Raw genomic sequence first — 18,847 nt, 5'->3', positions numbered from 1 at the left:
CTCTGCCTCGAGGCAGATGCTTTTCTTCTGGAATGGACAAATCTTTTCCTCTACGCATTCCCTCTCATTCTCAAGACCCTGGTAAGTTGAAGAACGATCATGCCACCGTGATTCTAATCGCTTCTCGGTGGCCGAGACAACCCTGGTACTCCCTTCTACTTCAACTCAGCAGCAAGGAGCCATACTTTCTACCAGTTTTTCCTTCTCTGCTTACACAGAGTCAAGGATCTCTGCTTCATCGCAACCTTTAGTCTCTACACTTGACAGCCTGGTACCTCTCAACATAACCCCTCTTCAGTTTTCTCAATCTGTAAGAGACGTTTTAGAAGCTTCTAGAAAGCTTACCACTAGACAATGCTATCACCAAAAATGGACTAGATTTTCTGCATGGTATTTTTCTCATCATAAGGAGCCTCAGCATTCCTCCTTATCTTCTGTTTTGGACTATCTTTTGCACTTATCCAATTCTGGCCTCAAGTCTACATCTATACGAGTCCATCTCAGTGCAATTGCGGCTTTCCATCAGCCTATTGAAGGGAACCCCTCTCTGCTCATCCGGTGGTTTCCAGATTCATGAAAGGACTTTTCATTGTCAAACCTCCTCTCAAACCACCTCCTGTGGTTTGGGACCTCAATATTGTCCTTACTCAACTCATGACGCCTCCATTTGAACCAATTGATAAGGCTCATCTGAAGTATCTCACTTGGAAAGTGGTGTTTCTCATTGCCCTCACTTCTCGACGAGTCAATGAGCTGCAAGCTTTAGTTACTGACCCACCATTCACGGTGTTCCATTCACAGTGACAAAGTAGTTCTTCGTATTCATCTGAAATTCCTACCTAAAGTGGTCTCAGAATTTCATCTCAACCAATCCATCGTACTTCCAGTGTTCTTTCCAAAGCCTCATTCTCACCCTGGAGAATCAGCTCTTCATACTGTGGACTATAAACATGCTTTGGCCTTCTACTTGGAACCACACAGAACTGTTCCTCAACTTTTTGTTTCCTTCGACCCAAATAAGTTGGGACATCCTATTTCTAAGCGTACCATCTCCAATTGGATGACGGCTTGTATCTCTTTCTGCTATGCCCAGGCTGGATTACCCCTTCACAGTAAAGTCACAGCCCATAAAGTCAGAGAAATGGCAGCTTCAGTAGCTTTCCTCAGATCTACACCTATTGAGGAAATTTGCAAGGCTATTACTTGGTCCTCGGTTCATACCTTCATTTCTCACTATTGTCTGGATACTTTCTCCAGACGGGATGGACAGTTTGGCCAAACAGTATTACAAAATTTATTCTCCTAAATTGCCAACACTCCCACCATCCCATTCTGGTTAGTTTGGAGGTCACCCATATGTGAGAATACCTACCTGCTTGTCCTGGGATAAAGCACAGTTACTTACCATAACAGGTGTTATCCAGGGACAGCAGGCAGCTATTCTCACAACCCACCCACCTCCCATGGTTGGCTTCTCTGCTAGCTGTCTGAACTGAGGAGACGCGCCCTGTGCTGGGCGGGAAGGCACTCGCGCATGCGCGGTGCGTGCGATTCAAAACTTCGAGTTTCTTCAAGCAAGTCTACTTGTGAGGCGTTCGCATCCGGGCTCCATCGATGACGTCACCCATATGTGAGAATAGCTGCCTACTGTCTCTGGATAACACCTGTTACGGTAAGTAACTGCTTTATGATAAATGGTGGATTGGAAACATTTGCGAGACATCTTTTGAAGAGCATGATGCACTCATAAATTTCATGCATCATCATGGACCAATTTGCTCATTTCATTGGCTTCTTAGGAAGGACACTGGTTGGATTTCTGAAGACCACATTTTTACAATTTTTGCCTGTACAGCAACTGGTCGACAATACACAATTACAGACTCAACAATTCAACTCATTGAAGATAACTTTCATAACATTATGCAATAAACACATGACTATGGCATGGGAACCATAAAGAGACCCATTTAAGACTTGAGAACCTTGGCTAAGAAACCCACCCACCCGTGGCTGGACTTGCCTGGCTATTGGGCGTGACCTCTTGGCAATGGGATTGTCAGTTTGAATAAACTGGCAGTGGTTAAAACCACCATGGACCAATGCAAGTTTTGACAATATTTTAATAACTATTGAATACATATGTAGTATGCGCAACACAAATTCCTTTACTACTAACCAACATTTTTAGTGCCTGGCAATTTTTAGTCCTATGTCACAATTAAGTTTTAAAACAAACAATAAACAGTAAATTGTGTGTGGTGTAAAGTTCTTTCATAGTTCAACTAGAATATTTGAAGAACTTTCCAATGACAAATACAATTATTAATACTTTTAAATAGTTATGCTGCTGTGACTATCAGAATTCAATTGCAAATTTCTTCCCAGCCAATACAAAAAAACACCCTCCTGAAAATTTGATATCTGGTAGAGAAAATGTTGCTCTATCCAATGCTTTTTGAACCAAAGTGATAGCTGGTCTCAAGACTGAAATACAAGGCTTCAAAGATGGGTTAAAATTTGTTATTAATATTTTTGCTGCTCTGTTTGACTTGCAATATCTTTGCAAATAAATGAAAGGCCTTGAAATTTTCATAGATGAATAGTAATCAATAATTAAGCAGGTGTACCAAACAAGAAGTCACCACTTAAATTTTTACAAATATATGGCACCTCAAAGATGAATCAAAAAATTAGTGAATTGAGTTTTTGACCAATTTTGGCATTGAGGTATCAGAAGAGTTCTTAACCTTGACTTTTGAAAACTCTTAAAGCTTATTAAATAGAAAAAGTTGTACATGTAGGTTACATTTCAGGCTGATGTTAGCAATACTCTGTGTATAGGAGGTCCTTGAAGTTGCCCATTTGTTTCATATGACACACACAAAAATTTTAGGGCATCTACTTAGGCACCTCTTACTACATGTTTTCAAGGTTGAAACTTTGCAGGGCTTAGTTTTTCAAGCCAGAGCATCTATGTGCCAAGTGTCATTGAAATTGGAGATGGTAAGGTGGGGGATCAATCTGAAAATTAATCTGAAAATTTGTAGTTAGTGAGGAATGACCCTCCTTCGTTTTCTAATTAGAGACCAATCCTTTATGTTTATCCCAATCTTTTTTGAATTCCATCACCGTTTTCCTCTCCACCACTTCCATTGTGAGGGAATTCCAGGCATCTATTACCCTCTGCGTGAAAAATAAATTGCTAACATTGCTCCTGAGTCTTCCTCCCTGTAACCTCAAATTAGGCCCTCTAGTTTTACCATTTTCTCTTCTCTGGAAAAGATTTGGTTTTATATTAATACCTTTCAAGTTTTTAAATGTCTCTATCATATCTCTCCTGTCCCTTCTCTTCTCCAAAGTATACATATTTATGTCTTCCAGTCTCTTATCATACTTCTTTTGGTTCAAACCCCTTAACCATTTTCGTTGCCTTCCTCTGGACTGCTTCAACCTTGTCTTTTTTATGTTTAAATGATTTTTATTATTCCAGCAGTAAGAAGCAAATACAAACAGTAGTACCATTCAGGAAATAACATTTTCAACAATATAATCAGTTCCCCTCCCCTCCCCCCTCTCCTCCCCTCCCCAAGAATCCATGGCCAGTCCAACATCTGAGAGTGGGAATAAAATCTTAAAGATTCAAAAGTCTACTGCGAGCACGCGGTGTGAGGTCCTGCCAGAAGTGCTCCCACACCTGACAAAATTTGCGACTCGGGCCAAGAGTCAAGTCTCCCACCATGCGTCTCTCCAGTGTTGCGTGCACTATCATTAGGGATCTCCATTGTGCATGTGACGGGGGATCACGGGAGAGTCAGTTGGTAAGGATGGCTTTTTTTCCCATCAAAAGGGCTCTGGAGATAAATGCTGACATTCCCCTGGGTTTGGGCGAGGCTATATTATAAAATCTAAATAATGCCCTCGGTTGCGGAAGCCATCGCCTTCCCCAAAGCGATGTGGTATATAGGCCAAGATGTCTCCAAAACTGTTGGATTGCAGGGCAGGCCCAAAACATGTGACTCAAAGATGCGTGAGCCTGATTGCATTTCGGGCAAGAATGCGACGCAGTAATCCCCATCCGGGCTGCATTTTCCGGTGGAATGTAAAGTCTAAGAACAATTTTCAATTGCATTTCCCAGTGAGTAATATTGGGTGACACCTTCTGAATGTTCTTCAGGACCCGTTGTAACTGTTGAGCAGTCAACTGGCAATGCAAGTCCTCAGCCCACGCTGTCGCTAATATATCCAGATTCGTACTTGGTTGGCAATCCCGGATCCCCACAATATGAAATCGTAGAGGAATCAACCTTGTCTTTTTATATCCTTCACCAGATACAGTGTCCAAAACTGAACACAATACTCCCAAGTGTGGCCTCATCAATGACTCATCAGCCACTTAGAGTATTGTGTTCAATTTTGGAGGCCATATCTGGTGAGGGTTAAAAAGACTCTCATAGAAAGTGGTTGATTAATCGCTTGGAGGTGAGAGCGATATGGTTAGCTCTGTGAGCCCTGGGCAGTGCCCTGGAAGGAAAGGCAGTCTAAGTCTTCTCAGACAACGCAGTGACCTATGTAAACAGGCAAGGAGACACTAGGGAGTGTAGCGCTGAGCTTGGAAGTTTGCCTGTTCTTTCAGTGTGCAGGAGCCCATCTCTTGATCGTCTTGGCAGCTTACGTAGCCGGGGTGGATAATGTGCTTGCAGACTTCCTAAATCAGAGTGGTCTCTTGGAGGGCTTTTGACTACAGAGGCGTTGGGGGGGGGTCCGACATTCGACCTCATGGCCTCAGCATCCAACAAAATAAGAACATAAGAAGAACATAAGAAGTTGCCTCCACTGGGTCAGACCGGAGGTCCATCTCGCCCAGCGGCCCGCTCCCGCGGCGGCCCACCAGGTCCTTGACCTGTGAAGTGAATTCTTGACCTTTAAAATCTACCTCTACTTCTATAATCTACCTCTGCTGCTATCTGTACCCCTCAATCCCTTTATCCTTTAGGTACCTATCCAAACCTTCCTTAAACCCCTTTACTGTGCTCTCGCTTACTACAACCTTCGGAAGAGCATTCCATGCGTCCACCACCCTCTGGGTAAAAAAGAACTTCCTAGCATTGGTTCTAAACCTGTCCCCTTTCAATTTCTCCGAGTGACCCCTGGTGCTCGTGGTTCCTCGCAGTTCGAAGAATCTGTCCTTATCCACTTTCTCTATGCCCTTCAGGATCTTGAAGGTTTCTATCATGTCTCCTCTAAGTCTTTTCTTCTCCAGGGAGAACAGCCCCAGCATTTTCAACCTGTCAGCGTATGTAAAGTTTTTCATACCTCTTATCAGCTTAGTCGCTCTTCTCTGGACTCCTTCGAGTACTGTCATGTCTTTCTTGAGGTACGGCGACCAGTACTGGACACAGTACTCCAGGTGCGGGCGCACCATTGCACGATACAGCAGCATGATAACTTCCTTTGTCCTGGTTGTGATACCCTTTTTGATGATGCCCAGCATTCTGTTTGCTCTCTTTGAGGCTGTCGCACACTGCGCTGATGGTTTCAAAGTTGTGTCCACCATCACCCCCAGGTCTCTTTCAAGGTTGCTCACCCCTAGCAATATTCCCCCCATTTTGTAGCTGAACATCGGGTTCTTTTTCCCTACATGCATGACCTTGCATTTCTCTATGTTGAAACTCATTTGCCACTTTTTTGCCCACTCCTCCATTCTCGTCAGGTCCTTTTGCAGGTCTTCACAATCCTCCATGGTTTTGACCCTGTTGCAGAGTTTGGTGTCATCAGCAAATTTAATGACCTCACATTTCGTCCCCGTCTCCAGGTCGTTGATAAAACACGTTGAATAGGAGCGGTCCTAACACCGATCCCTGTGGAACTCCGCTCGTGACCCATTACCAGTCTGAGTAGTGCCCTTTTACTCCAACCCTCTGTTTTCTGCCCGCCAGCCAGTGCCTAATCCATCGGTGGACATCCCCTTGCACCCCGTGATTCCACAGCTTCTTTAGCAGCCTTTCGTGGGGTACCTTATCGAAGGCTTTTTGGAAGTCAAGATATATGATGTCTATGGCTTCCCCTTTATCCATCTGGCTGCTTATCCCCTCAAAGAAGTGCAGTAAGTTCGTGAGGCATGACCTACCCTTGCAGCTTGTTTCTTCAGCTGAAGATACGAATATGGAAGTGCCGGGCTTGATGCTGTGGTCCAAGCCTGGCCTTCTGTATGTGTATTCCCCCTTTAGCCAATGATAGCGTTCTTTGATGGGTCAGAATGCAACCAGGCCGAGTGATCCTCGTAGCTCCAGATTGGCCGAGATGGCTGTGGTATGCAGATTAATATGTCTGCAGAAGGATAAGGCTCTCTGGCTTCCTTGTCATCTGTATCTTCTCTCACAGGGTCTCATCATCTTGGAGGATCTGGAGCGCTTTGGTCTTAACGGTATGGCTCGAATGCGAAAGCCTGGAAATGTTTCGGGAACTGGTGAGAGCAACAGTGCTTGGACTCTGTGCTGCACCAGTTTTGGGGAGGGCTTCAATGGCTGGGAGGTTGTAGATGGGCTGGAGTAAGTCTTAACAGAGATTTCGGCAGTTGGAACCCAAGCACAGTACCGGGTAAAGCTTTGGATTCTCGCCCAGAAATAGCTAAAAAAAATAAAAAATAAAATATTTAAATTGAATCAGGTTGGGCAGACTGGATGGACCATTCGGGTCTTTATCTGCCATCATCTACTATGTTACTATGTTAGGAAGGTCTGAAGAATAGCCTGGTGGTTGGCTCTCTCAAGGTACAGATAGCTAGACTTTCCTGCAGGTCACCAAGCGCTCATTGCTGTCCCATCTGGATGTATCCAGATTTTGGAAGGGAGCCTTGCGTTTTCACCCTCTAGCTTGCAGCCCTTTCAATCTTCAACCTTAATCTGGTCCTGTGGGCCCTTTCAAAGTCCCCTTATGAGCCTTTGGAAAAGACAGCCCTGATAGATCTGATGGTTAAGACAGTTTTATTAGTGGCTGTAACATCAGCAAGAAGTGTCAGAGCTGCAGGCTCTATCCTGCAGGGAAGCTTTTCTTTGCATCTCGGAGGCTAGCTTATTGATTTGAACTGTTCCTTCCTACCGAAGGTCGTGTCCAGTTATCACATAATACACCACACAGGTTATCTTTGTTGTTTTTCTTGTCTTTTTACCTTGGAAAGGTAGTTTCTCCTGTTTTGGTGTGGTGTAGGCAGTTATCACATAAACCAGGAGGTGTGATCCCAGTCTTCACACCTACAGGAGTGAAAAAAGCAGATAGTGAAAGTTCTGGATGTGCGAAGAATTTTGAATCATTACTTGGATGTGACCCGCAAGTTCTGGCTGTCTGATTATCTGTCTGTGCTTATGAATGCAGCATGCAGGGGGAGCATCTAAAGCGACCTTATCCAGGTGAATCAGGATGGCCTTTTCTTCCGCCTTTATTGGAATTGGAAAACAGTCTTCAGTAGCAGAGAAGGCACACTCTTCTTTCAGTGTCTTGTCTTCTTGGGCAGAGTTCAGAGCAGTCTCAGCTGCAGAGATTTGCTGAGTGGCCACTTGGTCCAGTCTCCAAATGTTTACTAAGTTTTACAGGGTGGATGTGGCAGCTTTTGGGTCCTCGGTACTGGCAGCAAGCTCATCTGTCTCACCCTAGGAACTGGGGACTGCTCTGATACTTCCTGCTGTTGCATAAGAAGTAGATTAGGTTTTTACATTGCTAATCTTCTTTCTTTTAAAAAGCAATGGTAGTCATGATGCCCAGCCTGCTTTTTGTTTCAGACATGCCTGCTTAGTCAGATGTCTTGTTTCTATCTCCTGCCTAGTAGGATCAGAAATGAAAAATAATTCACTTTTAAAAGCAACAGAACTATTTGTGCAGATGGCACACTGGTTCCTTTTGTTTCCACCTTGTTTGTTTCTTTTAGTAGTAGTTTAAAAGCATTGATGTTTGTATTTAGAGCAGAGCAAACTTAGGTAGTTTTTGGGTGTTTCTTTGCACCCTTCTCTTATGTTTACACTCTAGGACTTGTTAGAAGCTTTGGGTACCAACTAGGGGGTGAAGCTCATCCCAGAGTGAAGGGAAGTGGAGCATGAAAACAAAGCAGTGGGTTCTCTACAGCCCTCGCGGCTGGTGAGTGTTTAACCTGCTGGTGAAGATTACCATTCCTATTTACAAGAAATAAGATCAGCTTGGTAAGAACCTAATCTTTCTTCAGTGAAGTATTTTTTGCCTCTGCATTTCCACTCTCAGTACTTCTTCAGGATTAACTGCAACTAGCTCTGGTTTGCTTATGTACCTGTTCTTCTAAGGCAGTGTCTACTTTTTGATTCACCCTACAATTACAGTGGTGTGCAAAAGTCTGGAACCACTTGTGAATTCTGCATTTTTTTAAAACTTTCTGACCTTTATTTTAATTTTTTTGTTGACCCAATAAATTTGTCTGTGTACCACATTATAAGGGATACATGTGGCTATTAGATTCAACTTATTGTTCCATCTTGGCCTTAAATTTCTGAGTTCATTAAAGTTGCATTTTTATAATTTTTCTGCGTAATTCAGGTAAAAAAGTACATACGAGCATCTATTCTTCATATTCATGTAGGTGACCATTTTGTGTGTCAGTAAAGGCTTAATGTTTGGTGGGCCACCCTCTGTTCTTGACACTTTTCTGCACCTTGAATGAACCAGTTTGATGAGGTGGTCATTGGTGACAGCATGGTTCCAAGCTGCAATAAGTGACTCATTCAACTCATGTTTTGATGGATGTCTCTTTGATATACCCCAGGCTACATTGTGCCACAAGTTCTCAATTGGATTCAGATCTGGAGATTGGGGAGACCAGTTAATTGACTCAATGTTGTTCTAACGCTTCCTGTTGATCATTTGTTTGGAGCAATAGCAAGGTGCATTGTTATCTTGGAAAAGGAACTGGCCTGGAAACAGCTACTGAGCTGATAGCACCATGCACTTCTACAATATTATGATGTACTTCGTCCTGTTGACCATCCCATCGATGATGTGCAGATATCTGATGCCACTGGAAGCCATGTAGCCCCAGACCATGACCTTCAAAAGATGCATCACAGTGAGGTTGAGGCACTCAGACTTGAACTCTTCTCCAGTAAACCTCCTCACATAGGTGTGAGCCTGGTTACCAAACATCAGAAGGTGCTTTCATTGCTGAAGAACACCTTTACCCACTTTTCACATCTCCTGCTTGAGTGCTTCCACACCCACTGAATCAGGTTCTCTTTTTTACGTTTTGTCAACAGTGGCTTGTTGCTTTGTAGCCCCGCAGGCCAAACTGCAGCCATCAGCGACAAGCTGTTGATTAACATGACACTCGTTCGATCATACACGCAGTAGCTGAGGTGAGGTCAACTTAAGATTGGTCAATGAAAAGCGGAAAAGTGCACGGTCTTGGGCGTGATTTTGATGTACGTGGACGGCTGTATTACGTGGACGCGTCTACCATTCAACCCATCACTTTCTTATGTACAATCTTTGCTACCACGTTGTGACTATAGCTGATTTTGCTGGCAATCTAGCAGCACAAAAATCCTTCCTTGGTCACTTACACATGCACAGGTAGGAGCCTAATGACCTGATTGGCTCAGGTGCCTCGGGATCCTCCCCCCTTTGGAGAGGGGCCTGAGGCGCCTGAGCCAATCAGGGACTTCCTTAAGCTGAGCCCTAAGGAAGTCCCTGATTGGCTCAGGTGCCTCAGGCCCCTCCCAAGGGGGGAGGAGGAGCCCAAGGCGCCTGAGCCAATTGGGGCCTTAGGCTCCTCCCTGTGCATCACATGATGCAATGGGGTGGGGCCTAAGGCCCAGGCAGATGTATCGCTGGAGTCGAAAGGAGCAGGAGAGACTGAGCACCCTTCCTGCTCCCAACTTGGAGATGCAGGGGGAGGCCAGGCAGGGCAAGTCAGGGGGGTGGGAGGCCTAAGGAGCAGGAGGGACTGAGCACCCCTCCTGCTCCCAACTTGGAAGTACGGACAGTGTCGGACCGGGGGTGGGCCTGTCGGGATGGGCCTTGCCAGTCGGAGGAGGGGGGGAGAGGGGTGAGTCAGGCCGGTCGGGGTGAGTCAATCAGTGGCAGGAGGGGAGTTGACATCCCTCCTGCCATATTCGCACGGGCGGGGAGAGCAGTGTCCAGTGGTGGCAGGAGGGAATGGGCATCCCTCCTGCTATTTGTGGGTCACTGGGGGGAGGGGGTGGATCATGCTTGTGGGGGGGAGGTTGGAGCCTCAGCCATTTTTTAACAGGTCTGCTTTGCATCTTCGAAGTGGGCCGGCCTAGAAAAATCACTGCGAGTGCATGAAGAAACTGAGTCTAAACTAATGCTAGTGGCAGCTGTGTGACTAAGTTAAAATCACACTGAGCAGCAGCTGCTGGTTCGGGGCTGGGGAAAGAAACTGCCGGGACTTCTGCTTGCCTCTTCTCTGATTTTAAGTGTGCTGCGACATACATAGGCAGGAAGAGAGGCGCCGCCGTCGGCTAATTTGCAGCTTCCCGCCTTCTTTTGTATCGGCAGCAGAAGGCAGGAAGTTGCAAGTTAGCTGACACTGGCGCCTCTCTTCGTGCCCCTGTATGCCGTGGCACACTTCAAATCTCAGGAGGCACACTAGTGTGCCGTGGCACACAGTTTGTGTTAGACTGGTCTAATTGAAAAAGATTGGTTAGGTTATATGTAATCCATTCAGTATAATTAACTGAAAATGGTAGGCTGTAAGTCAGTGTATTAAATTTTTGATTCTGTAACTCGACAGATGGACTATTTTTTAAATAATTTGTAAAATCTCAAATGAAATCTAATTGTGAAATTTATTTTTTCTTTTAGATGCTGAAACCTATGTCGAGCAAATTGAGAGTTCAATGGGAAATAGGTCTTAAGCAAGCAAAAGATGCATTAAGCCTGTCTGTCCAAGAGCGGAAAGATAAATTTACATTTGTGTATGTAAGAGATCGTCCTCATCTTAATCCCAAAGTGGCAGTGGAAGCTGGCATCGATGTGGAACCTTTAGAGGAAATGGAAGAATTTGTGACTAATGAAGGAAGTTCAAACTTCCGTAAGGAAACGAGCATTCCTAATAAAAGGAGGCGAATATCAAAATTACCTACTTTTGGTTGTAGACAAAGTGATAAATGCTCCCCCCAAAAAACATCTGAATGGACAGAACTAAAAGGTGGAATAAGCTCCCTTTTAAACAGAAAAAAATCTGGTGCCTCTCTTCCACGTAGCAGAAGAGGAGATGCTGCATCCCAGTTCTTAGTGTTTTGTCAGAAACACAGAGAAGAGGTTTGTATAACTTCCTCTGAACTATGCATTTCTTTCTATATATAATTTTATACCTGTTTTGTAGTATGAACACAAAAATATTAGAAGTAGTGCATAGATTTTTCTTAATATTAGGTTTGGGTAGAATTTTTGATTGAGATTTGATTGAGAACAATGAGCTTCCTATCATGGCAACAATGTAGAAAATTCACTTGTATTATGCATGAAGTGAAGCAAAGCAACACTCAGAGAATTCTGTGCACTAGAGAATTTTCCCTTTTCTGCACAAAATTATAAAGTCATCAGGAGGTAGTGCAGTTTCAGAGAAACTGCTCTTGCTAAAGGGGTCCGCATAGTGATGACAAAGTTCTGTGAGTTTCTCATGAGACTTTGAGAACAGCACAGTATGTCAGGTATGTATACTTTTCACACTGAGGGCCACCTGGTATACAGTGGCTCCGCAGGGACAGATCAGAAGAGTGCTGAGCAGATGGAGTTGGGAGAGATGAGCTATGGAAACTTCTTGCTAGAGGTGATGGGGGTAAGGATATATATTGGGGTGGGGGGAGAGGATAAAAGGATATGAGAGAAGAGCTGGGGAGATGGGCATAGGAGCATGTTTGGTGGAGGAAAATAAGTTGGGGTGGAGGTAGATGAGCATGGGAGTGAGGCCAGTTTGTAGGGGGCTTGTGATTCTGTTGTCTTATAATTAAAGCTTTGAATTTCAGGGTTATTCATTTGGCAGTCTGCAAACTAAGCATTTGCAGGTAATACCAATTTTATCTGAGGACTAGCAGGCAGTATATTCTCACAGTTGGGTGACGTCATCCATGGAACCCGGTACAGATAATAGAAAAGTGTGCTGTCACTTTAAAGGTTTCGAGACTGCCCATACTGTTCTGGCATTGATGCCTTCCTGCACGATGTCTGCTCCCAGGACTTTCAGTTCCCAGTTTTCCATGGAGCTGAGAAGCTGTTTCTTTAAATGTGTTAAACCTTTTTGTGTGTGTGTGTGTCTTCCTGTTTGTATTTTTCTTCTCAATATATTTTTATTAACATTTTATATATAATGACTTCTACATATGCATTATACATAGTCAAATAAACATAGTAACATAGTAGATGACAGCAGATAAAGACCCGAACGGTCCATCCAGTTTGCCCAACCTGATTCAATTTAAATTTTAAAATTTTTTTTCTTAGCTATTTCTGGGCAAGAATTCAAAGCAGTACCTGGTACTGTGCTTGGGTTCCAACTGCCGAAATCTCCGTTAAAACCTACTCCAGCCCATCTACACCCTCCAAGCCACTGAAGCCCTCCCCAGCCCATCCCCCACCAAACGGCCATACACAGACACAGACCGTGCAAGTCTGCCCAGTACTGGCCTTAGTTCAATATTTAATATTATTTTCTGATTCTAGATCCTCTGTGTTCATCCCATGCTTCTTTGAACTCAGTCACAGTTTTACTCTCCACCACCTCTCTCGGGAGCGCTTTCCAGGCATCCACCACCCTCTCCGTAAAGTAGAACTTCCTAACATTGCCTTTGAATCTACCACCCCTCAACCTCAAATTATGTCCTCTGGTTTTACCATTTTCCTTTCTCTGGAAAAGATTTTGTTCTACGTTAATACCCTTCAAGTATTGAACGTCTGACTCATATCTCCCCTGTCCCTCCTTTCCTCTATTCAGGGCTTCCAGTCTCTCCTCGTATATCTTCTGGCGCAAGCCTCATCATTTTTGTCGCCCTCCTCTGTACCACTTCAAGTCTTCTTACGTCCTTCGCCAGATACGGTCTCCAAAACTGAACATAATACTCCAAGTGGGGCTTTACCAATGACCTGTACAGGGGCATCAACACCGTCTTCCTTCTACTGGCTACGCCTCTCTTTATACAGCCCAGCATCCTTCTGGTAGCAGCTACTGCCTTGTCACACTGTTTTTTCTCCGTTAGATCTTCGGACACTATCACCCCAAGGTCCCTTTCCCTGTCCGTGCATATCAGCTTCTCACCTCCCAGCATATACGGTTCCTTCCGATTATTAATCCCCAAATGCATTACTCTGCATTTCTTTGCATTGAATTTTAGTTGCCAGGCATTAGACCATTCCTCTAACTTTTGCAGATCCTTTTTCATATTTTCCACTCCCTCTTCGGTGTCTACTCTGTTACAAATCTTGGTATCATCTGCAAAAAGGCACACTTTTCCTTCTAACCCTTCAGCAATGTCATTCACAAACATATTGAACAGGATCGGCCCCAGCACCGAACCCTGAGGGACTCCACTACTCACCTTTCCTTCCTTCGAGCGACTTCCATTAACCACCAGCCTCTGGCGTCTGTCCGACAGCCAGTTTTTAATCCAGTTCACCATTTTGGGTCCTAACTTCAGCCCTTCAAGTTTGTTCAACAGTCTCCTATGAGGAACTGTATCAAAGGCTTTGCTAAAATCTAAGTAAATTACATCTAGCTTGATCCAGCTCTCTGGTCACCCAATCAAAAAATTCAATCAGGTTCGTTTGGCACGATTTACCTTTTGTAAAGCCATGTTGCCTCGGATCCTGTAACCCATTAGATTCAAGGAAGTACACTATCCTTTCTTTCAGCAACACTTCCATTATTTTAACAACAACTGAAGTGAGGCTCACCGGCCTGTAGTTTCCTGCTTCATCCCTGTGACCACTTTTGTGACTAGGGACCACATCCGCTCTCCTCCAATCCCCAGGAACCACTCCCGTCTCCAGAGATTTGTTGAACAAGTCTTTAATAGGACTCGCCAGAACCTCTCTGAGCTCCCTCAGTAACCTGGGATGGATCCTGTTTGGTCCCATCGCTTTGTCCACCTTCAGTTTTTCAAGTTGTTCATAAACACTCTCCTCCGTGAACGGCGCAGAATCCACTCCATTTTCTCGTGTAACTGTGCCAGACAATATCGGTCCTTCTCCAGGATTTTCTTCTGTGAACACAGAACAGAAGTATTTGTTTAGCCAAAGTTACAGAGCCATATAGTCTAATACCTAATATAGAAAATATCCTCTCTAGGCAGTGTAACCATCAAATACAGCAACTCCCCATAGACAAAACTTTCCCCATTATGAAATTATCACATCAGAATTAAACCCCTCCTCCTCACCCTCCGCAATAACCCCTATCTAAGTCATTGCCAAAGCAAAGCAGGAAATCTCTGCCCTACTATTATCCAGTTCCTGTAAGGCAGAAAACAGACAGACAGTTTTCCCTCAGAGAAACATCCCAGGCTGAGGAAGGAAAGTCATTCCTCCCTCTGAAGCCAAGGGGGTGTGTTTTTTTTCCTCAGCTTAAAATGAGGCTCAGCAGAGAGCAGAGCACAGGATGGGAGGAGAGACAGGAAGCTCAGAATAGGACTGAGCTTACCCCAGACCAGGCAGGTAGCCCTGACTGAGAAATGAGAGAGGAGCAGGTTGAAGAAAACCTGTTTTCAGAGTCAGGAGAAGCAATGATAAATGTAAGACAACAATGCTACAGCTGAGGTTTGACTAGAGCAAATGGAAGTGGCTTGAAACAAGCGTGAGTCTATTGGATGTTTTCCATGGCTGGTTTTTTTCCTCTGGTAAGCAGACTGGGTATCAGGTCAAAAGCGCGCCGGGACAAAGGCGTGCTCAGACAATTGAGCGCAGCGCGGAGGTGCGCGCCGCAAAAAATTACTGTTTTTACGGCTCCGACGGGGGTGTGTGTGGGGAGGGGACCCCCCCACACACACTTTACTTAATAGAGATCACGCCGCGTTGTGGGGGGTTGTAACCCCCCACATTTTACTGAAAACTTCACTTTTTCCCTGCTTTTAGGGAAAAAGTTAAGTTTACAGTAAAATGTGGAGGGTTACAACCCCCCACAACGCCGGAGCGATCTCTATTAAGTAAACTGGGAGGGGCTCCCTAACAAAACCCCCTGTCAGAGCCCCTAAAAACTGTAATTTTCTTCGGCGCGCGCCTCTGTCTTGCGCTCAGTTGTCGGCGCGCGCCTTTGTCTTTCACGGGGTTGTCTATGAACCAGCAGACTGTGTGGGCTACCAGAGAAGGTAATTTTGGACTGTAAAGTTTTCTATATTTTTTCCTCTGTGCTTTAAGCAAAGGGACAGTATCCTTCACTGTATAAAACAGTGATTAAATTGAGCAAAATGCTGGGCAGGAATCTCAGCCTGTTGGTTACTCTGACTCACTGTTCACAGAACTTCGTGTGAGAACACCAGCTGTTAGCTGTTACTGTAGCAGCCTCTTAATTGCATTTAGCCTGCATGCTTCTCAGAAACGTATTGAAAATCTCTGAGTGTAAAACTGCTGTTTCCTCTGTTAAACTCCAGCTTAGTTTTGAATTGAGTTCATCTCTGATAACCAGTAGTTACTGTCACCTGCCTAATGCTGCAAAGCTGTCTGTGTGCCTTGCTAAAGAACTTGCTTCACAGCAGTGTAAATGATTCGGTCTCTTTCTCATGGCTACCTGTGCCAGCAGCCCAGTAGTGCTGGCTCATTAATTACTGCCATAAACTCCCATCTTGCAGCTCAGGAACAGAGAGCTGCTTATTCAAGATGTAAAATAATGAAGCATTTAAGCAAAATAATTGTATTCTCTTTCCTGTATAAAGTATGCCTAGCCTTATAATCTTCTTGCTAAAGTCCAGAGCTGGCAACAGAGTTAAGTTTGTTTTGTAGAACCTTTTCTTTTGGTTATATTGTCATGCTCATATTGAAACGTGTGATGGACTATGATTTTGAGGCCAGTGGCCAAATAAAGTTTATATTTTTCATTAAGGCCATTCTGACTAAATGGTATTCTTTGAACATCCTTTGAAAAAGCAATTCTAGGCTGTTGCCTAGAGGTAAAATCCTGAGAGGCCCCCCTAGTTCCAGGGGGACCACGCCAGATTGGAGCAACGTGTCACTACCTGACTGCCCGTTACGCTCTTTGGGGGCACAGGTGTGACGCCATGGAGGGGCATCATTTACCACATTGGTAACTAATTTATTTATGGCTGCCTTTGAGGAGTGGTGGATTTAGAAGTCCTTAGTTTTTGAATGTTTGGTATTGTGATGCTCCGAGCCAGGTTTCCAATAAACCTTGTGTATTCACACAGAGAGATACAATCTGGATGCTCTTGAAAGGCATAATGAGTGACTTGGTGTGGTGGCCACGGTAGTATAAAGAAATAAAACAAAAACCAAAGGAAATAAAGTGATACCTTTTTTTATTGGACTAACTCAATGCATTTTATGATGAGCTTTTGATGGTAACCCTTCCTCAGATCAGAAAAAACCCAAATGTTGACAAATATCAGTATATATAAGGAAAACATGAAAGCATTTTGGGGATAGGAAGAGGGGGAGGGGTGGGGAACAGGAAACAAAGGTGACTTAACAGTTTTAAATGTCTTTATAGTGGGAAAGAAAGCCAAGATATCTGTTAAGTCTTGTCTGGTAGGTATCAAAATACCTTATTTTGATTTCAAAGGTTTTATATTCTTGGATTGTTTTAAGTTCCCTTTTAGTATTCTCACCGTAAAAATCATAGGTGCAGCGGTCAGTTTTTCCAAAGTGTTGTAAGACAAAGATGACATCCAGGTTGGTATTGCAATCTAATATAATAAAACGGTAAGCCGCGCATGCGCACTTCCTATGCGTGCTGTAGCACACATAGGAAGTGCGCATGCGCGGCTTACAGACCGGCCTCACGCGAAGCAAGACAAGTGCCATGCGCGTCCTTCCCTGCTCTCCACCGCTGCCGGCCGCTAGCACCCCCTGCCCTCTCCGTCGCCTCCTGGCTCCAGCGGCGTAGGCAGCACTATAAACACGCTGCTTCGCGCCTTCTCTGCCGATTTCCTCTGTCGCGACTCTGATGACATCATCGGAGACAGACGCAGCAGAGGAAATCGCCAGTAGAAGGCTGCGAAGCAGCATGTTTAAAGTGCTGCCTACGCGGCTGCAGTCCCGAGGTTTGTCGGCGGTGGGAGGGTCAGGAGCAGGCCGGATCCACAACGCCAGTAAAAAAAGGGGGAGGGGCCGAACGGAACAGGGAAAATAAGGTAGAGAAAGGGGAGTGGGGGAAAATGCTGCTACTGCTTCTACACAGGAAAGGGGGGGGATAGGAGGGAAATGCTGTTGCTGCTGCATAGGGAAGTGGGATAGAAATGCTGCTGGGGAAAAATGACACACAGACAGCGGGAGGGAGGGAGACAGAAAGAAAGAAAGACACAGGGGCAGGGAGAGGGACAGAAATACAGACAGAGAAAGGGGGCCAGAGAGAGTCAGCGGGAGAGGGAAAGGGGGCTGCTTTGGGGGGAGGGGTGTGCTTGGGGCAAACAGCTTTGCTCTGGGGGGGGGGAAGACAGAAGGGGCCATGGAGAGACAGGGAGAGGGATATGGGGCTGCTTTGGGGTGAAGGGTGTGCTGGGGGGAGACAGAAGGGGCCATGGAGAGATAGGGAAAGGGGACAGACAGCTTTGCTCTGGGGGGGAAGACAGAAGAGGGCCATGGAGAGACATTTGGGGGGGAGGTGGGTGCTGGGGGCAGAAAGCTTTGCTCGGGGGGGGGGGGAGGGGGAGACAGAAGGATACAGACAGCGGCCAAGGAGAGAGAGATAAAGAAACACAGATAGACAGACATATCTATTCTAGCACCCGTTAATGTAACGGGCTTAAAGACTAGTTCTTAATATGTATCTAAGTAGGTTGATTCTGGTTTTTAGCATTTGGCTTGTTTCATCAATGTAACATGCCACTTTGCACTTTGTGTTTAAACCTTAGAACATGGCACGTGTTTGTGATTGCACCAATATACACTTGGGTTTGTCTTTATTTGGGACTTGAATATTTTTACATTGTTGAGTGTTCAAGCATATATGGGACAACCATATAGACCTCTGACACAAGCTTTTAGCCAAAACACTGACATTGTCAATCTTTCTGAATAAAGAATTACCGTATTTTTCACTCCATAAGATGTACCTGACCATAAGACACACCTTAGATTTAGAGGAGGAAAATAAGAAAAAAAACATTCTGAACCAAATTCTCCCTGCCAGGCTATGCACCCAACCCCACATTCCTTGCCAGGCTCTGCACCCTGTCCTCCCTGTTTGCCAGGCTCTCTACCCTGTCCCCCCTCTGGTGGTCTAGTGGTAGGCCGGGACAGGGCAGGCAGAGACAGAGCACAGGGTAGGCAGGCAGGTCCCATACCCCACCCCAGTACCTTAAATCATCCCTCATACCCCCACGTACCCCTCCCAGTACCTTAAATCTGCTCCTATGTAGCTTCCCAGTACCATAAATAATACCCCGTACCCTTTTAAACACCCCCATACCTTTTAAATCGTGCCCCCTGTACCTTTTTTTTGAGTTAATAAATTATTTCTATTTGAAGTACAACTATGGCACAACATAAGACATAACATACAGTATATACCACATATTTCAGTTCAATATAAAAATTACACAGAAAGTTATTCTACTGTATTTTACATGCTTTTAACAAACTTTCACCAGCTTTTTTCAAGCAAATGCTCCGACACTCATTAAATTCCTATGAGCGTCGGAGC

General features: G+C 44.8%; 1 protein-coding gene across 6 annotated transcripts in view; it reads left to right on the top strand.

Moving 5' to 3' along the window:
* The window catches only part of NSD2 (nuclear receptor binding SET domain protein 2), a 521,650-nt gene that overhangs the window by 87,856 nt on the left and 414,947 nt on the right, over nt 1–18,847 (top strand). For all 6 annotated transcript variants that reach the window (XM_033950948.1, XM_033950940.1, XM_033950930.1 and 3 more), the window contains exon 5: nt 10,843–11,301. In XM_033950948.1, the coding sequence (XP_033806839.1) occupies nt 10,843–11,301 (459 nt within the window). The remainder of the gene's footprint in view (nt 1–10,842; nt 11,302–18,847) is intronic.

This window comes from Geotrypetes seraphini, chromosome 1 (assembly GCF_902459505.1).
Source record: "Geotrypetes seraphini chromosome 1, aGeoSer1.1, whole genome shotgun sequence".
NCBI classification, from domain to species: domain Eukaryota; kingdom Metazoa; phylum Chordata; class Amphibia; order Gymnophiona; family Dermophiidae; genus Geotrypetes; species Geotrypetes seraphini.
The sequence above is the reverse complement of the archived record's forward strand: the minus strand, read 5'-3'. Positions and strand labels throughout refer to the sequence as shown.